General features: G+C 42.1%; 1 protein-coding gene across 7 annotated transcripts in view; it reads right to left on the bottom strand.

Moving 5' to 3' along the window:
- Positions 1-20,677, bottom strand: part of trpm3 (transient receptor potential cation channel, subfamily M, member 3) — a 125,301-nt gene that overhangs the window by 27,692 nt on the left and 76,932 nt on the right. For all 7 annotated transcript variants that reach the window (XM_019275975.2, XM_019275976.2, XM_019275978.2 and 4 more), the window contains exons 7-9: positions 11,728-11,902; positions 11,243-11,366; positions 3,067-3,139 (exon numbers count right to left, since the gene is read on the bottom strand). In XM_019275975.2, coding sequence (XP_019131520.1) covers positions 3,067-3,139; positions 11,243-11,366; positions 11,728-11,902 — 372 coding nt within the window. The remainder of the gene's footprint in view (positions 1-3,066; positions 3,140-11,242; positions 11,367-11,727; positions 11,903-20,677) is intronic.

Below are 20,677 nucleotides of genomic sequence, written 5' to 3'. Positions count from 1 at the left end.
TAATAACGATAATCCCTTGTGTTTAAAAACATCTGTGTAATTTTTAATAAGCGCACCGGCATCATCACTTTATGCAGTGCTCTCTTCGTCTTAAAGGCCTGCGCAAGAATTACTGGAGCTTAATGTTCAGACAGCTCTGCTAATAAGATGCAGAGCCTACTAATAAGAGCTTTAGTGGAGATATGTGTATATTAAAAGGCAGGGGAGACTTGCTTCACCAAAGGCCTTTGGCTTCACTCTGTCTGCCTGCAGGGAGGTTGAACTGCAGCCAAATGACTTTATGGACCCAATCTTCAGGATATTGACTTCTTCAGACAGCGGACCATCAATTACTCCAAACCCCCCTCTGTTACACCATGTGTCTTTAGCTGCAGTCTCCCTCTTATTCTGTCTGTTCCCACTTCTGTAAATCTCTCTCTCTCTCTCACACTCACTCAATCCTTTCATTCGTTTTTTTCCTTCTTCTTTCTCTCTTCTCCTCTCACCTTGTATTCCTGCCCGAGCTGCGCCTCGTCGAGCTCCAGGCAGTAGCTTAGTTCTTCAGAGAAGCAGTCTAATCCAAGTGTTTTAAGGAAGCTCTCAGGCAGGATGTGACTGATTTCATTTTACACTAAAAGCCTTAACAGGTCTCATTCACTCAGCCACAGAATGAGGCTTGCATGTGAAATGACCCTCATGCTGTTTATCATAAAGCTTTTTTGGGGGGGTCTAACTGTTTCCTCCTTCATCCTTTCACTTCTCTGATTACTTCCTTTTTCCGATCGCCTTCCCCTTTTTTCTGATTTAATTTCCTTCCTTCCTTCACTCATTCATTCACACGCCCGCCCTATCGCAGTGTGAAAGGAATAATAAATAAAAAAAAGCACTCACAAACAGGCAGGTTAACAGATGGAATTGACAAAACACTCGAGTGAGACATGTGTATGTTGGGGAGACTTATAGAGCAAGAGTGTGAGATGAAGACAAGGATCAGGGAGTGATGCATGGGGCACCAATATCATGCATCTTGACTGCTGCGCATAAATTATGTAAAACACTTTCTCTTTCACTCTCTCCCACTCCAAACTCGCTGGCTGAGTCTCTTTCTCTCCGTGGCATGAAATGTTTCTCTGAGGAACAATTCCTGAGACAGTCAATCATATGCTCTGAATTGCTAAGCAGTCCCACGGGACTCTCTTCCTCTTTCGTGCATGTTTGTGCATGTGTGTACTTTTTTCGCGTTCACGTGTGTTGGGTGTGTGTTACAGGGAGCGTGTGTGTGCAAACTCCACTGGGCTTGCATCATATTCCTTGAAGAGGCAAGAGCAAACATGATCAATACAGGCTAGTGAACAACCAATCGAAAGTATGGATCTGTGAATAGTGTGTGTGTGTAGGACACTGGAGTGTGAAATAGGGTAGAGGGAAGGGAACAATGGTGGCTGAGGTTAATTGCTATGTCTGCACTTGACAAATTTTCAATTTTGTAACCCAATTTGGTCCAATTCATTCATCATGCCCTAATTGGGAATTGCATAACAATTTGTTACAGAGTAAGGACTGCAGCTTCTGCTAACTGTATATCTTACTGTGTCACGCTTTAGGTCCGTTACCATGCTGATTGATTATTCTGCATGTGCGATGTGATATGTAGAGGGGGAAACCTAAATAGATATGAACCTTTATATCACTGCTTGCTTGTCTGCCACCAATATGTCTGCGTAACATTAACTGTATAGATGCTGGGCATGCTGTAAGCAGTAGCTGACGTGGTACAAGTGTTTATTGACCTAAAAGACAATTAATTGGATAAATGCAAATGAAATAGAAATATATACTTCAAAAGAGATGGATTAAAAGACACAATACTTCATAATTCATTGGTGACTGTGTAGTCCTGTAATTATTTGTCGCTGGCTACACAGTTAATGAGCAGCTGTGTTCGTGCTGATTAGTTATTCTGCAGGTGCTGTTATGATATGAAGGCTTTATTAGCATATAAAGTAGGAAAGCTCGTCTGCATCAGCTTCAATACCTGGTGGACCACGAGAGCCACACCCAGCTCACGTTTATATGATATTTTTGAGAAACACACTTATATGTTTCCTTACAAAGAGTTAGATGAGATGTTATGTAGCTAGAGCCAGCTGCTGTTTAACTTAACATAAAGTGTAAAGAGAGCAGAAAGGCGAGACTAAGCCGACACTGTCCAAATGTAACCAAGACGTCTAAAGCTTACTAATTTAAATGTTATATCTCGTTTAATCCTCATGAAAATTATGCAGAAGGATCACTCCTTTTCCACGGACACTGCACATGCCACATAATGATGTTACTGGATCAATTCCAGCCAGGGATCTTTGTTGGATGGCTCCCCATTTTCTCCACGTTTCTTGTCTCCATCCCAGCTGTCAAACTGTACAATAAAGGCAAGACCAAGTCCCCAGGATTTAGTGGCATGTAGCAGTGGTGTTGTTAATTGCAACCCTGCTGCTGCTCTTTTCTTTTGTGAAGGTGAAGCTACGGTGGCTGCAAAATGCACAAAAACACCAAAGGACCTATTTACAGCCAGGGTTTAGTTTGTCTATTCTCTGCTACTGTAGAAACATGACATGGCAGACCATGTTGAAAGGCTTGTTTTAGGGTAATAAAAACATAACTACTGTTATTTTCAGATGATTATACAGTAATAAAAACATGCTTGTAGATAATATATTCCATTTATGCAATATTCTGTAAACAGAGTTGCCTAAATCTGACACACCGGACCTTTTAAAATTTCTGTGGAGTCTTGCTGCCCTGGAATGATGATGAAAAAAATCGCCCAGAGCGAAAAGATAAACACACAAATACACACTATGTTTAATTCCTCAGCTATGAGCTGCAAAAGTAAAAACATACTTGTGTGCTATGGACATGCTGTACACCGGGGAAGTGAGTGGAATGCTTTCTGAGACGATATCATCCTCCTCTTATGTACAGAAACCTTTGAATAACAACATCCCTGGAGGGGGACAGTGAGATGGAAGCCACTTACTGGACATTCATGCTCCAGCACACATACTGTATGCACATGCACACACCCACCTTTGAGTAATGCAGTGAGGATGGCAAGGTCAATGTCCTGATGACCCTCTGACCCCATCCGGAAAACTGTTATCTGAGGGACAATGAGAGAGAGAGAGACAGACAGCTGTATTAATTCTGCACAAGCCAAAGTGCGTGAAAGCAACTTTACTCTTCTTTATTTCTGTTGTTGTTTGATTGAACGTGTCGAGGCTTATAGTATATTAAAAAAAAACAGTCACATCCTGAGTGTTAGCGCCCTCATTTGCTGGATTAAAGTGCTTCTCTTAAAACACACTGCTGCTGAGCTCCTCAGAGGGAGGGGAGAGGCGAGGAGAGGAGCGGTATTACTCTGATGTAATGTACTGTATCTCCTTTCCAGACTCTCCTCCGTTCTCTCTGCTCTCTTGTGCGGAGAACAGCACAAAACTCTCACATACATACAGTATACACAGCATGTTCACCCTGAGGAGGGAATGAAGGGTTTGCCTGAGCAGAACAAGAGTAAAAAACATGACAGAGAGAGAGATCAGATGAATATGAATGAATGAATGAATGAATGAATGAATGGTGCGCTCCATTACCGAAGGACATCTTGTTCTTTTTCTTTTGCTGTATCAAACATTTTATTTTATTTTTTGGATTAGGTCCAAATAAGTAAAACAGTTTCCTCTCAGGCTAGTTTGGTCTTCATCTGTGTAGTCTGACATGTCTTTTTTTTATGCTGCATTTTTTATATCCTGCGTGAGACGAACTAATGGTGCAATGGATGAAAGCCAAAATCAGCTGAGAGGGAAGTCTGAGAAATGGGGCAGCTTTTCTAGATTTTTTATTTATTTATTTTTGGTCAAATATAGCGAGCGCGTGTACACATGACGACGTCAACGTGTGTGGGCACATGCCCTGTATGTGTGCATGTGTGAAGGGCACCTTGTGAGAGCCATGTGTGAGGGAATGCGTGTTCTGAATTCATGACGAGCTATTCCTCTAATCCTTCCATCCACCCATCCATCTCCTCCCACCCCCCTCTCCTCCCTGCAGCCCATCTCCCTTCCCATCTCCCCTCTCTAAATGGCTTCATTTCATGGAGCTTCGAGAATCTGTGGGCTTTGCTGCCGCTGCTGCTGCTGCTGCTGTTGCCGCTTTCCCTTGGGCAATGCTGCAACGTTATAGGCTAACCGTCTTCTTTCTTGCCTCTCTCCCTCTGTTTCTTTTCACAATCCAAATGCACAAAAGTAATTCGATTCACATTGATGATTTACAGTGTCTATTATGTTGGCTCATTCATCATTTGTGCACCACATGCTGATGACATGCAGGCTCCTCCTGCGGTGCATTGGAAATGCAATCACTAATAAGTTGGGCATCTAAGTGTGTGTGTGTGGGGGTATGTGTGTGTGTGTGTGTGTGTGTGCGCTTCTGTGTGTGCGCTGCTGTGTATGTGGCGGTCACTATCAGCCTGTGTAATCAAAAGATTTTTCTTCAGGTGAAACTGGAGCGTAAACGGGATGTGAAAGTATCGATTCAGGTCTTCATGAGCAGGGACACCAGTAAGTCGCTTGTGCAGTGTGTAATTTTACGAGTTAGTGTGTGTGTGGTTGTTTATGTGTGCGATTGTTCGCTTTGCTAGAATGCATCTTTGCCTTGGCTTTAATACAAGTTAACAACACATTTAAGGGGCCATTCATTCAACACACACGCAATGCTATGATCTAACCAAGCGTGTGTGTGTGTGTGTGTGTGTGTTTAAGAGAGTGATTGGTTTTGTGTGTGCTCTTACGTCGTGACTCTAAAAGGTCAAACTATATGCATGCCAGGCTTTCTAACAAGATCAACAAGATCTTTTTTTTTTTTTTTGGCGAGGAAGGAGAGAGAAAGCGGGGAGAGGGCAGACATCTATAATTTTAAAGGGCGTGCTCATGTGTGAGGCTAATTTCATCCAATCAGTGCATAGTCCTACTCTGGCCACTTGATCATTACACCCTGTAGTTATCATTACAGCAGACACACACACACACACAGTTTTTAAAGATGGATAACAGTGGGGTAGAGGAAAGATGATGATTGCAGAAGATGTTCACCATTGTTTCTATTCTCTCCTCTCCCTCCAGGCCTCTCCACCTGTTCTTTCCGTTCCTTTCTTCCACCCGTCATCTCATCCCCCTTTCCTACCACCACTAATCTTACAACAACCTCCCACTGGCAAGCTACTCGCCCTCCCCCTCTCATTTATGCCCGCTTCCTCCCTACTTATTCCTCCCTCTTCCCTCCCTCCAATCACACCCCCAAGGTGACCCTGTGGATATGTGCTACCTGTTATCATAGAGGCTCTATAATACAGAGGCAAAGCAACACACTATGACAAAACAGGGCTGCTAATTCAATCCCAACGATCCCACAGGTAAGGTAAACAGGCCCTCCTCAATCTATTTTCATCATCTCGTACCAGTGAAGGTATTCTCTGTCGAGTACTGTCAGTCATGTTCATAGTTTCAAGTCTTTTATTATTTGCATAAACTCACCACCATCTATTGTACAATGCTGAGTGTGTTTTTTTGACCTTTCTCTGCCTCTGCACTGACAGCCATCACTCCAGGGGGTCAACATGCAAGAGACAGAGCACTGACTCGTGTCACTCCATCTCTCCGTTGACATGAAAGGGAAGAGAGGGGGAAAAGAGCGGGAACGATAAAGGAGAGAGGGATGAGTGCAGGCATGGATCTGGAGGACAAATGAGATATGGCAGGAAAGAGGAAGCATGTGTACAGCAAAGGAAAACAGAAGGAGGGAGATTTACTGTAGTGTCGACAAATTGAAGACGGATATAAGATATGAAAAGAGGAAACGGCGCTGCAGTCTTTCCCACTGTGACCGGGTTCTGTCGGAGGATTCCCGTGTCTTTAGAGACGCTGAGCTACATGCTTAGAGGATCAGAAAACTGCTCTTCACGCTGCGGTGAGCCGAGCTGATTGGAAAACATTCATCTTCATTTAACAGGCAAAGGGCTTGTTGATGGCGGTGCATGTACATACAGGGTGGCACATGGCAGACACCACACACACACACACACACACACACATACAGTCCACAGAGGCTTCCCAAGCAGTCCATACATTAACATGGAAGCAGTTGAGATCTGACAAAGCCCCCGCTGTGTATGTGTAGTATTTATATACCACAAACCAATAGAGTTCAGCATGATGTGGGGATGGGCAGAGGGAAGAGGAAATAAGTTTCTCTGCTCATGAAATTTTAAACTGATAAACGACCCCGCTGATAATCAAGGAATTGTCTGTCTTCCCCATATATTTATCTGTTTGTGTCTCTCTACTGAACCTCATTTTCACATTTGCTCTCCACCCGACCTGCATTTGTTTTCCCTTCTCTCACGTCTTGTCTTATTTCCTCCCACCCTCCCTCCATCTGTCCCTCACGCCCTCCCCCTCTCTCCCTCTCTCTCTCTCTTTCTCTCTCATGGTCCATTTAAGTCACTCTTTTACTGTCCTCATCTTTCCTCCCACTCGTTTTTTTTAGTCTCTCTTGTCAGGGAGGTGGAGGGAAATTGCGGGCTGGTGGTTCCTCCTCAATATTTAATCCGAATTAAACATATAAGGACTATTCGACACTCAATTATTCATACCAAGCTGGGAGAGACCAGGGCACCCCTCCCTTCACGAAAGAAGAGCGAGGGACTTCTCTTTTAATTAAACCTCGAATTGGATTCACACATTTTTCAGCAATAAAGAGCGACGCGACAACAGGACTTAATAATATTTGAAGGCACTGCTTTTCATCTAACCTGTAGTCCTTCACTGTGCTCGTCTGACATTCATATGAAATTGTTCCACCTTTGTGCAGAAGGGATAAAAGAAACAGGATAAGTGATGCGCATATACGAGTAAGACAATTATCCTTATTGTCCAGCTAAATTGATACAAATGTGGCCTGCGCTTTCTTTGAGTGTTCCCTTTCATTGCACTTATATAAGACATCATCTATATACTTTACATCTGTTACCCTCAGTGAAAACATAAGAGCTCGCACATTATTCTTTGATTGGCTCCGCAATTATGTCCCGTCCTTCCTCCTTGGAACCTAATAATCTATCATCTAGCAGAACAGATCTTTTTCACTGGGAGATGAGCCAGCTCACTCTTAAATTAGACCGAATGAAAGCGTTATGAACAGATAACTGAGGCTATTGTTTGTAGCTGCTAAGAGCACTTCCCGCTTTTATAATTGACTGCCTCACAAACTTCACAGTTATTTATTAATGATCGAATTCACCATGTGGCGTCTTGAAACGAAATAATAAATTAAAAAAATGGCTTGTTCTACTCGGTATGAAAACATAAAGCACAGAGGTACGCGCACGCATATGCAAGCTTGTTGGCACTTGATATAAAAATAAACAGTCTTGAGAATGATAAACAAAGCCGAGGCAACAGGGAAATAACTGAAGCACAAAATGTCTACATGAATAAACCAACATGCTGAAAATAAAGGAGCCGTTCTTTAGTCTTCCTCCTTGTCTTCACTTGCCCTCCTAAACAAACACAAACTCTCTCCCTCTCTCGTATATTACTTTACTTGCACTTTTCCTCCTACTCTTTGGCTTTCCTGCCGCAGAGCCAGAACAAAATGAAAGCACAGGTGTATTGGCACACAGACAAACACACACTCTCATTGTCTCTCTCTCACACACACACACACACACACATTTACCCCCTTTAGACTGCTGCACTGATCCAGGAAAACCCTGTGTCTGCTGCTAGTATGAATGAATCAATGCTACGGTTTTGCGACCCAGCTCTTTGGCCTGGTGTTGACACAGGTTTGACACTACTTGGCTTGTACAGGTACAACAGATATAGTTTTTCTGCACTCCTACAACACAGGTATCAGCTGCAACATCTAAACCTCTCAAATTTTAGTTAGTAGTTAGTGGAGATACTTGAACCTGACTGCAGAGATTGGAGTGCTGTTGTATTCACTTCTCATATGGTGAGAATAAATTCACCAATTCCCCTGCAATGTCGGTCATTTTTAATCTCCATTGTAAATATTTCTGCCACCAATTTTAATAAACTCATTCCTGTGCAGCACAGTTTTAAATACAGCTGTGTAATTCTCTGGGTCAATGGGAACGAGTCTGAAACTGCACTCCTACAGTGCACAACAGTAGTCTTAATTAGTAATAAAACACAGTCGTCCTGCAGGTATTTTATCTGTGACCTGTTCATGATTCTCTCTGGATCCCGGTTTCTTATTTAAGTTTATTTTTAAGTGTTTTGTGAACGTGGTTCCCAGTTTTCTCAGTGCTGCCAGTACAAGTAGGCTCATAAGTACCCTCCACAGCACAACACCGAGGACCATGTACATAGCTGTGAGCTTACTTGCATGTTGAGCCATATATTCATCATATAGGACCATGTTTTGACCAAGCAGCAACCTCTGCAGCCTGAAGTGAAGCTCATGCAAAAGTGCCAAAGACTGCACTTCCTCAAACAGCCACTTGAGGCAGGCTACAGTTAACGTTTTGGTCAGTTTTGGTCTCTATAGTCTAGATTTCTATGTAACTCACCTGTACATAATATTAAGGCTTTAAGTCATGCATAACTAAGAGCTTGACTTGCTTGGTGGACTACAGATGTTTGAGCAACCAAGCATCATTCAGCCTGAATGGGGTCCACGTCTTTGCCAGTTTTTAGATTAGCTGGGGGGGTGGAAGAGGCAGAACTGCCAACACCCTAAGGCTTTTCAGAAACTTGTAGTGACATCATGGATATGACATCCATTATTTACACTAGCAGTGGTTTTGGCTTATTGTGTAAGCAGACACACATGCAGACCCCACATGGTGAATTACTGTAATGGGGTAGGTACCAGAAAAAACTTCAGGATCTCAACCTGGCAGATTAGTTTTGGCTTCATCTCAAAAGGGCTGTACTTTTTTATCACATTGTCCTGCAGAATTTTATTACTTGAGGATTGTAAAGTCATTCAGTCTGATCAGGGATCAGTGATTTTAACACTGGTTGTATCAGGATGCAGCCGAGGAAGCTCCCCGGAGCAAAATGAAAAACATATTTCTCAGTGTAGGTCAAACACAGGGAAATGTGTTTGATCCTCTTTTTTTTTTAAGGTCTTGAGCTGAACCATGAGAAGAGTACTCCGGGCTTTGAATGGGACAATGGGAACACTCTCATTTGCTCATTGTCATTTTCTTTTTCCCTTCTTCCCTCGCTGTTACTCCCCTCACACATACACACTCCAATCTTTGGCTGATTGTGTAGTGTGATCAGGAGGGGACCCCTGTGATGCCTATCAGCCTGATAAAAAGAAGAAGTGCCAGACAGCAGAGAGGTGACACATCTCCCTCCCTCTCGCGCTCAATAAACTTTGGCTTTTGAGATTCTCTTCATGGTGCATGGGCACAAATAATTGTAGTATGTGTTTGCTGAGAAGTTTTTATTGGACACATACTGTACAAGGAGGGGGATAGCCTCTACTGAATACATTATCAGGGAGGATTCTATAAAAGTTTTATGTCAGTGTTAAATGATTTATGGCACTGTTAAAGTTATAAGCCACAGATCGCTATTTCTATTGGCATTCATACATAGTACATGAAGTACAGCATCCTGGATATGAACACCTATTCCACTGTTGGATTTACCTGCTCCGGCACGCTGCTCTCTGTGATCGTACAGATGTACCAATTAGATAAGGCGACTTATTGGATTTTCTTCCTTTGGATACCAGAAAAATATATATCTGGCCTGTAAAATGCGGAAATAGTGATGCAAGGGCAGAGCTGGGTTTGCTGAACTTTCATTGCGTTGCAGAGATACACGTTCAGAGCTCCGTTTCAGAATGTAGCAGTTTTTCTAAGTTCAGAGCGAGGCGGCATCTGATTATCTGGCCTGTGCAGCTGCTCCTGCTGAATGATTCGCGCCACATTGTTCTGCTCCGCTGTATTGTGTTCAGAAGAACCATCAGTGTGAGCATCAGTCGGCCACTGAACCCCTACCGAGGACTCAATCAATCCACTTTCACATAGCACAACCATGACCGATGCTGGGCTGCCTGAAAAAAATTAAACGTGCACTGTGTGCTCTGCGTGTGCACTCGCTTATAATCTCTTTGGATGACTCAGTCACTATCTTTATCATAATTGAAATGATTAACAGTGGCCTACAGTATTTTTACAAACAGGGAAGACTATTGCATGATAAATATTTAGTTGAACCGCCTCAAACATCCTGGCTATCATCTTTCCCGGCACTTTTACCTAAAAAAAGTTGTGATAAAATAAAGCTTGGGTGTGTTTATGCAACTGATTACACATTTCTAACAAACCAACAGTCATTTATCTGGTAAATAGTGTTCGTTTATGAACCTATGTTCAACGTGAGTTGAGACAAGAGCAATAAGTCAATAAGTCAGTATTGCAGCAAAGCCAAGACCCAGTAAAAGCTGTTTGTTTGCAGCATGGATGATGTGTTACACCATCATCATGTGAATGATATATGATGCAAGGCTGGGTGTGTGAGTGTGCTGTGGCACGCAATTTCAATCACAGTGAGTGTGTGGCAGGAAAGAATCGTGCCCCCTGCTACTGTTATCATATGCACCCCAATACACACACACACACACACCTAAATACACATCACCTCTACACTGACAACATTTACATAACAGCATTAATGAGAGGTTGGTTTCATGTGACTGACAGTGCTCTAAAGGGACTCTGACTCCTCCCCAGGGGAGAGGGATGTGTGTGGCAGCACCACTCAACACGACGTGTGTCTTGACTTAAACATTGCCCAAAGGGTGCAGACGCTCAAGGTGGAGGCCATTTGGTCCCGTACGTCATCTGAATACATTTACATCCACTTAACATTATATGTCATGCATAAAGGATTGGTGGGGTAATAATTGCTTCAATAAAAGTTTCATGATGAGCAAGCTTCATTTGACAAATCCATTTTGTTCCTCTCTTGCATACTTTTCATTTTGGGGCTTCTTTAGAGACTAAGTGAATGGTGACATTGGTGCTATTAGTGGTTTAATAATGAACATGAGTGTGTGTGTGTGTGTGAGTGAGTCTGTCTCTGCTTTGGTATTTTGTGTATATACTTGTCATATGTTTGAGCTTTCTGCATCTGCAGATATGTGCATGTGTCACACTCACCAGCTCCTTCTTCTTCATGCACTCCATGAGGATGATGAACAGATGTTGGGCCTGCGTGCGGCTGTAGGTGAAAGTCTTCTGGATGGTCACCAGCAACTGGTCTCTTAGAGACTCGTTAATTATGCTGCAGAGGCAAAGAGGCGTGGAGGAAAGAAGAGTGTCAGGAGGAAGGGGGGCACGTAGAGGTAAAGCGAGAGGAGTCCTTGGTGAGATCTGGTTCTGCAAGTTCATCTAGAACTGGATATATGAAGCTTTAAAAACAATTCTGAATTCATCGTGTGCCTCATGAGGAGTATAACTAAAAAGTTTACTGTGTAATATTAAAGTAATGCATCAGCACATTGCAGAAAATGCATACGTTTTTGCAAGTACTTGCATCGCTGCAGGATTACATTGTTCCCTCCATATACAGCCTACATGTACACATACAGGAAAATGAATTTCTTGTGTTTGATCAAGCATAATGTGTGAGTGTGAATGCATACCCTCCCTCCTCAGAGTATTTGTGACCGAAGGCCAAGATGTCTGAGGCCCTGCCGCTGCCATCACACACCACCACAGGGACGGGAGGTGTGTCCCTGAGATACTCCAGCACAATGGAGATCACATTTGGGCCTCCTTCTACGATGAGAGCCACCACTGGCACCCCCTGACCAATACCTGCACATGAAAACAAGTGGGAGCAGGAGAAACAGAAAGGTGGAGATTGATAGTAGAGAGGAAAACAGGGAGGAACAATACAGAAAAGGGGAAAAGAAATGCGAAGAGGGAAGTTAAGGACAGAAAAAAAACAGAAGAAACAGTCAATAAAGAGGCTTCATCACATCAGAAATATTTGATCTATGAATAGAAAATCCAAATTTGTTAACAAGGTACAAATGTGACACCTGCGTCGTCTCGCGACTGCGTTGTCAAGACACTTTAGTCTTTCTAATTATGGTAGAGAGGTTTATAAAAAAAGCGCCTGTACCAAAAATAACCAGCCCACTTTGTGCTTTGTGCTCTGTGGCATGGATGTGTTTGAGACAGAAAGAGAGAGTGAGTTTCACTGATAAACCCCCCTACTGTTCCTCACACAAAAAAAAAGCTTCTTGCCTGCTAATCACAGGCTATTTAGGGTAATTATGCATAATTAGCAGGTGGATTTTTTGCACACGGTAAAGATATGTACAGGGTAGTGTAGTGAAGATGTGAAAGTTATTGCCAAACTCTCAAAGCACTTTCCTGCATTATTCTTGCTTGCGTTGCTCTATTTTCTGCTTCTGGGTCCCCTCTCGTAATCTGTTTCTTGTTATACCACTGAACACATTTAAAGGTCCAGCGTGTAGGATCTAGTGGCATCAGGCAATGTAGTTGCAGATTGCAACCCCCTCCACTCGCCCTCAAGTTCTAAGCAATAAGGAGAAGCTTCAGTGGCCATGAAATATGTGCAAAATGCAAACAAAAACATAAAGATTCACGTTTACAGGTGGTTATACCCTAATAAGAACACATTTTCTGTAAATAAAGCCCTCTAAATCTAACACGCTGGGCCTTTAATACACCATAAATCCTCTAAATCCCAGAGTTCTTTCCCCTTTTAGTAGTCTCAGTTCCTTTCTGTTTCATGTGGTTGTGTTTTCTGCCGGCTGTTTTGACTCTAATTCAAAAGCTGTGTAACTTCCGACTCTTCCCTGCCCTGCACCCTCATCCCAGTCTGCATAATTCACAGAGGAGAGAGCATCGTCTGTCTCTTAAACACGCAGACAGACGTGCACATACCAATAAGTGCTTACATACTGTATGCAAAGACACACACACACACACACACACACACAGATTCGGAAGCATCACCATTACGCTTTGCCTCACATAGCCTCGTGCGGCCTTGCAACAGGGACAGTTACATAAGGAGAATATTTTCGGGGCTTCGCCTACTTCAAAGAGGTACAACGTCACTGTTCCACAACACATGACACGACCATACATCAGCACAGCTGAATGTGAGAGAGAGGACTTGCATCTTCAATCTGATTCTTACATTTCTGTTGGATGTCTATTTGTGCATGTGTGTGTGTGTGTGAGCTTGCAGTCGTGTCGAAATCAAGCATTGATATTGATGACTAGTGCGATTTGGAAGCAGCGCTGCAGTATCTGAAGCAGATTATTGTTCAACTGAAACCCACTGAGGGCCAAATGAGGAGGGGAAAGCACAGCTGTGTCATGGCTAATTGGTAAAAGAAAATTCTGCCTGTATGTGCACACACACACACATATACAGATACAGAGGCACAAAGCACAAATGAAATCAAATTGTCTTTTGGCTGACTACCCCAAAACAGTGGGCACATATTCGGATGGCTTTTGACCTCTCATTCAGCTAATGAACTTCAGATTCATCCCTGTGGGATGCATTAACAACAGATGAGAAAGCCAAACAGATCCAGATCCTTGGACATGCCGTGACCTGAAGGCCGACCCTGAAAAACTACCACACGGTCCAGTTTTATTCCTGGAGGCTTGAGTGAGAACTGAAGTCCTAAACTCAGCAGTGTTAACGCTCTGCCAACTGCTGTTTCTATTAAACTTGCAATTTTATAAACTTTTCAATTCAGTCCTGTGTTTGTTAGAAAGTTGAGACTCTATTGAATTATTTGATGTGTGGAGGCAGATTCTGAAGTCTGAACTCTGCCATATACCACTTTACAGCCTGCTGTTAAATTATTCCACTTTTTATAATTTGTCTACACTATGATGCACCATTTATGCCAGCCATATCTACAGTATATAATATACTGCATGGAGAGAGAAAATGCATGTGAGCTGCTGACTTTGTAACTATGGGCTCTATTTTCATTCCCTCCTGGAGGGAGGTGAGGCACAAATAGGTGGGAGGCTTATTCAAATGAAGCAGCACAATGTGAATTGTTAATATTTTGGTGGTAAATGTGTCTTTGACTTTGCACTACAAATAGACATCTCAGAATCACGTCTGTTTCTGGAGCTACATCAATCTGTTGCCACTCTCGTTGATTCTGAATAAATGCAGAGCAAAAGGCAATAATATCTGAAACTCACTCTGACACTCCTCAGCTAGTAGATGCTTTCAAACTGCGTAGGTCCTTTGTCCCCATGGCCATACAGCTTTTCAACGCCTCACAAAAAGTGCTACACACACACTGACTACATAGCTGACGTGCTATATTAATTCATCGGACAATAACTGAACTATTACTGTGCATAACTAGTAAAGTAACGTGTGTCTCTTCTCTTACCTCTCTTTCTCTTTCTCAAAACTGTGCACCACGTCCCACCCCCAATCATTACCTTGTTTTGCAATAATATTTATTTATTTATTCATTACCATGACAGGCATTTTACCAGTATGACATTTCTCTATTTTTATGACATTTTACTACCTGGTGTTTTTGAAAGACATTTGAGTGAATGTATGTATGTATGCAGGGCATGTGCAATGACTGATAGCCTGGATGTGTTGTTTTTGTGCAATTTGTGTATGTGCTATGTGTTTTTTCTGTTGCTGTTGTTGTGCTGATATCTATCTATCTATCTATCTATCTATCTATCTATCTATCTATCTATCTATCTATCTATCTATCTATCTATCTATCTATCTATCTATCTATCCGACATAAAATAATGGTGAACGTTTTAAAAGCAGGAAGATGACTGTCTACATTTATTAATCACAGCACCCTACAATTTATCGTCCACGTTATGCTGCTGCATATCCATGAACCAAAACAGCAGATGGAGATGCCCACATTGCAAGAGTCACTGTGCATGCACCATTAAAATATGGTGCTAAGAGTGAGTAAAAATATTTGTGCTGTAAGTGTAGATCTAAATTTCATTCACATTCTTAAATTATTATGCTTTTTAATAAAACAAGTACCTTGTTTTAATAATCAAAATAAACCCAGAAGATATAGAAAGATAAATAAAATAAATGAATAAATAAATAAATGTATTAACACATAGCAGCGTTTCTAAAACTTAAGTTCGGGAATATGGACCCAGTTTTATTTGGTTTGCAACTTGCAATGTAAGTTTGTGTCCGGGGCAGACCGATGAGTTTACCCTGTAGATACCTCTACACAACATACCCTATACACTCTGTACTGTCTCACTCAACACATTCAGCCTTCACACCCACTACTGTTGTATTGACTGCATCCATAAACCATTCACATGCACCAACGCATCAGATAACACAGTTGTCAAACTACTCTCTTTCTCTCCCTGGTCTCACTGTACCTTATACATAGTTTTAACCCAGTGCCCACACTTTATCTCTCAGGAGGGAAACTACCCTGAAGTTTGAAAAGGCAGAGGCAGAAGAAAAGCAGAGAGGTGGCCACAACTTTCTATATTTATCCAGCCGAGGAGACGAGGAAGCAACGAGGAGCAGAAGGAATTGGAGGAGGGAAAGAGGAGCGTGTAAGCGAGACACACATAACATGCTTAAATGGTCCTAATTAAAGATCCAGCAATGACTCATCCTCTTTTTGGTTGTGTGTGTGTCTGCGTGGGCGCGTGCGAGTGTCTGCGAGTTTGTCCTTGTATGTGTCAAATTAGTATCAGCATGACTGGAGGAGGTGTGCTACAGTATGTGGGTCGTCGTCTTCGCACCCCCCACACCACCACAAATAAAAAAATAAAAGCACACACACACACACACACACACACACACACACACACACGAACACCATTATCCAAGCAAGAACTAACGCAGATAGGAAACGTCAAATCTGCGAAGGCAACATGACTCGACAGGCTACAGAACGAAAAGGTCGGCGGGTACGCTACATTAAAAAGGGCAAAAGCTTCTCCAAAACTGCATTTTTTCAGTCGTGTTGTGACATCAAGATGAATTCAGTTTAAACCTGATGGCCCGTGCCACTGTTTTACTAGAAATCCAAGTCGAACTCTGTCCAGAGGAGCAGAGTTGAACTGCAAAGTTTCCAAGGCTGAGTGAGCCAGAGAGAATCAATAATGAATGATGTCTTTGATAAAGACTTTTACAAGTGGGAAATTTACATTTTACATTTTGCATGCGGACGTGAGTGGATCTATCTCCTCTCTTGTAAGCTTTACTCATCCCAAGTGTATGTCAGTGAGTGGTCTTTGGAAAAGGTCTGTCTCCTGTGAGACTGGCAGTTAAAGTTACACTTGAAATACACTGAAATCCCTCCTGTCTCAACAAACAGATAAAAAGTAATATCGACACAAACGGTCATTCAGAGGGTTCGCAGAGCTGTTTGTAGAGTTTCTGATCAGCTTGACCATCGCATGATCTGTTGGAGCTGTGTGAGACGCTGGAGACAAATGGCTGCCAGCTTCACGCCCTGCCAGGGAATACGGATAAAAACTAAAATATTAGCTAATTCTGGCCTATCGGACTGTCCCTGAGGAATAAATAAATAAAAACAGATTCTGTCTCGGTCATAGCTGACAAATACAATGAAACCACAAGTTTGTGTTGTGTGGATTCTAGTGTCGAGAAGTTTCATGGTCACATCTAAAAGTTTTTACTCTATTCACCTGTCTTGAACTGAATTCTTTCTCATACATTGGGCCAGAAATCTTCTCTCACATGCACCAAACATTCCAGTGTTATTCTCATCGATATTCTGAAGGTTTTTGACTCTAATATGCCTCTAAGAAGATTTGTGTTTTATGTTTGTTATTTAACACTTTTTCCCCCATTCACCTGCAGTGTCTCCCTATAACCACTCCAACTCTTCCATGAGACATTCGCCACAGTTCAAACTCATGAACTCAAATTATTTCCACTCCACATAACATGTTGTCACCCATAAACATCCTCAACCTGAGACCATACCTGGAGCGAGTCTTATCTCTGTACCACAGGGTTGAACACTCTGGCGCTTCATGTTTATCACTTTGACATGTTTTTTTGTGCATCCATTCATGCATGAGCACACCTTACCCCCAATGACTTCAACTGTCTCTGTTCACCTATCCTCACGTGCCTGTGAATATTTAATCTACTGATGCGCCGCCACAGTGTCAGTTCAGCTCCACTGATTAAACCACTAACCAGAGGGCTCATTTTAATTTATGTGACTAATAGTATTAATTGTCTCGGGACCTGAATTAACTTTTTGCACAGCATAATTTTCAGGCTTGACTCCGTGATATTTTCCCGTCATATTCAGAGGGTGACATTTAGAAGCCAGATTCAAGCTGTGACACCGCAATTGTGTGATACGTATCAAAGAACAAGAGCTACTAAGTAATCCAGTTGGTCACATAGTTAGACAGCATAAAAAAAGAGAATATTATTAGCTGTATCTAAAAAATCAAGAGTTTATCCGGGCATATGGTGCTTGAAAGAAGAGCATTACAACCCTCTTGACTTCCCATGTACCATGGTTTAACTTTAATCTCTTCTGTATGGGCTGCTCCACGGTGGAGGTCACAATGTCACAGCTAATCTGCAACGCAAGGCCTTATGGCTTCTGGATTCAATTACCCCAGCTACTTCATCTTTTACCTATGCTGTGATTAATGAAACCACTGCTATAGGAGGGTCAGTGAAGGTTACAGAGTAGACGCAGAGTTAAAAGACACACAGCCCTACACCAACGCACACATTCAATATACAAAGTACTTATACAAAGCCCCTTTTGATGTTCCACGTGATTTAGGTGAAATGGAGGAATGGAAGAGTGCACACTCAAGGTGCCGACTTTATCTCAACTTGCACAAATTAATAACTTTTATTCCTCTTTGGGCTTTGCATGCGCATCCAATTTAAAAACAAAAGCGTGAGTGAATGCAGCGTTCTGTTCAATATTGAAAGAAAATAAGAAAACATTCATGGATGGAGCCTATTATGTCCTTTTCTCTTGCTGCCTTTTCACTACATCCTGCCGCTTTTTTCAGTGAAGACACCTCAAGGTAATATCTCGTCTCACCGCCTGCATCCTCCTCAGCTGCTTCGCACATCCTTTCGCTCTCTATATTATCCTCTTCCCTGTCTGCCGGCCCTCAATCCCCTTTTCTCTCTCTTCATTTTACCCTTCCTCTTCTGCTTGTCATCTCACAGAAGCAGGTGCATGATTAAAAAGCATTAGGGCCACTGCTGGAGACAAAAAAAATAGCCGTGCTATGTTTGAGAGAAAGCTGTGAGCTGAACGGAACTCAATCATTTTATTGATTTTCTTCATCTATGAAATGACAACGTCTGCTACCTTCTGAAGGATGCTGAGGAGTTAAATAGGAAATATGTCCCCTGTGCGTGTGACCTTAAAGAGCCTGAATAAAAATCAGTTTTTAAATCAATAATTTGTAAGTGTATGTTCATGATCACTGGTCATAAACTCTTTGTTTGTTTGCGTGTGAAGCGTCCTGTGCTGCCTAAGATGAATCCTCGTCAAAGTAATCCAGGTTAATTTACATCTATCCATGTTCTATGAAGCAAGGCATGTCTTTGGCATGTCACGACAAAGCCATGCATGTGTGGCAGGGCACGGTGCTGAGCGTTTAGCGTGAGAATGTGCTGGCTCCAACCATCATATTTACAGCCTCACGACCACGGTCTCCTGTCTTAAGACATTTATTTTGTTTACCCCCGCCCAGAGCTGTCCCTTAGATACTCTTGTCCACTGAAGACGGTCACAACCATAAGAGGTGACACCTTGGAGAACATACAGTAGAGACCGGAGGAGGAAGTAGGCATAGGGAATACACATGTCTCGTCATGATGGGTGGTGTTAAGAGGTTTAGAGAGTGCACAACTGTGTTTCAGTGATGAGTTTTGACAGGTGCCAATGGTGCCATGACTTGCGATGGGAATGTGCAAAAATGAGCACAAATGTCTTGTGGCAACATGATCCAGTAAAATGATTATGACCTACAAGACAACTGTCTAGTGTCTAGTCGGACCAAAACACCAATATATTTGTTATATAGAATCAATTCCCATATTTAAAAAATGTGTTATAATATTGTGGAGCCAATTGAATTGTTATGGTAGTCACATGGTGACAGCCGTTGCATGGAGAATTGCACACAGACACAGCAGGATTAGCTCCAGGATTGCCCAGACATCACAAAAATACCACGGGGGGGAGATTACGCATATCTATCCACCACACTACTTTCATCTTGTGTTTGTGTGCGCATGTGACTGTGTGTGAAGAGAAAAAAGAAGAATGTGGTTTCCTAACCCATATGTTAGGCTAATTAAACTAAACTGCCTTTTTCCTTCTTTACTTTCTTTATCCTTCTTTCCATGACAGGACCTCGGGCTGTACTTGGATCCCACAGGAGCCCGGCTGTGAAGAAAATTGGTGCATTCCTTGACTGACCGTGGACAGGTAATCAAATCAAGAAATAGTCCTTGTCTGCCAACCCCACAGCTATGAATGGTGAGGTAAAGGATACACAAGGTACAGTACATCGCACAGGCACATGCACGTAATGTAATCGCATACTGAGGCTGCACATTTATTTGAAAAACTGTGCAATATAAACTGTAACATCATTCATACAACAAGAAAATCAATATACGGTAGGTTTGTCGATAGTATATGTATGTTAGTCTCTTTTAAGTACCCTCCTGTCTATTTAGTAAGTAAAATGATCAACTAGCCTCAAATTTCACAGCCATAAAGTTTTAAAACTCCATATTTATTAACTCTCTTTAATTTCTTTAAGTTTCTTCCATTTGTTTTCTTGTTAAAAGATTTTTGGGGGGAGTTTTTTCTTTGCCAAATCAAGGATCACATGATAGGAGGTCTCATATTGTTTTGTTTATTCGCTGATACCAAGGTAGCAACTATTCTTCCTGGGGTCCACCTGAAAGCGTAAAACATTAAGACAACATACAGAAACCATCCAGAATAATATTTTTTTGTCAGCACTACTTTTTTTTTCTCTTTGTCAAACCAAATTAACCACGATCGTTTGTTGATTTATCATCTAAGATTTGTTGCATGTATCTTTCCTTGCTTAGCGCATCGATCTTAAATTAGCCTTACGGTGATCTTTTAAGTTTAGTAAATCTGGTTGTACCGCAGACAAGCTGTAAATACGACGATGGACTTAACAACTGTAACAGTGGCTCAATACAATACAATAACAGGACCAGAATATCATTAATACTCATGTGATTTTTGACTGCTCTCACCATACCAGCCCATTGGAAATGATAACAAGGTAAATAATGCTCCTTACAAGTGTGACAGATACAAATACCACCTCGTTACATAGTAGATAAATATGGTTATTAGAGGTTGCCAACTTGAAAAATGAAGCTGGTGTAGCCTCACATGTGGGTGAAGCTCTCAGCAGCAGATACACAGTACACATGCTCCAGTATCCACATTTTTCATTTCTAAAATCCCAGCCAGTGTTAGTGCTCACCTTGGATCCAGATAAATCTAGTCAGATGATGTATAAATT

Source organism: Larimichthys crocea, chromosome III, assembly GCF_000972845.2.
Source record: "Larimichthys crocea isolate SSNF chromosome III, L_crocea_2.0, whole genome shotgun sequence".
In the NCBI taxonomy this organism is placed as follows: Eukaryota; Metazoa; Chordata; class Actinopteri; family Sciaenidae; genus Larimichthys; species Larimichthys crocea.
The sequence above is the reverse complement of the archived record's forward strand: the minus strand, read 5'-3'. Positions and strand labels throughout refer to the sequence as shown.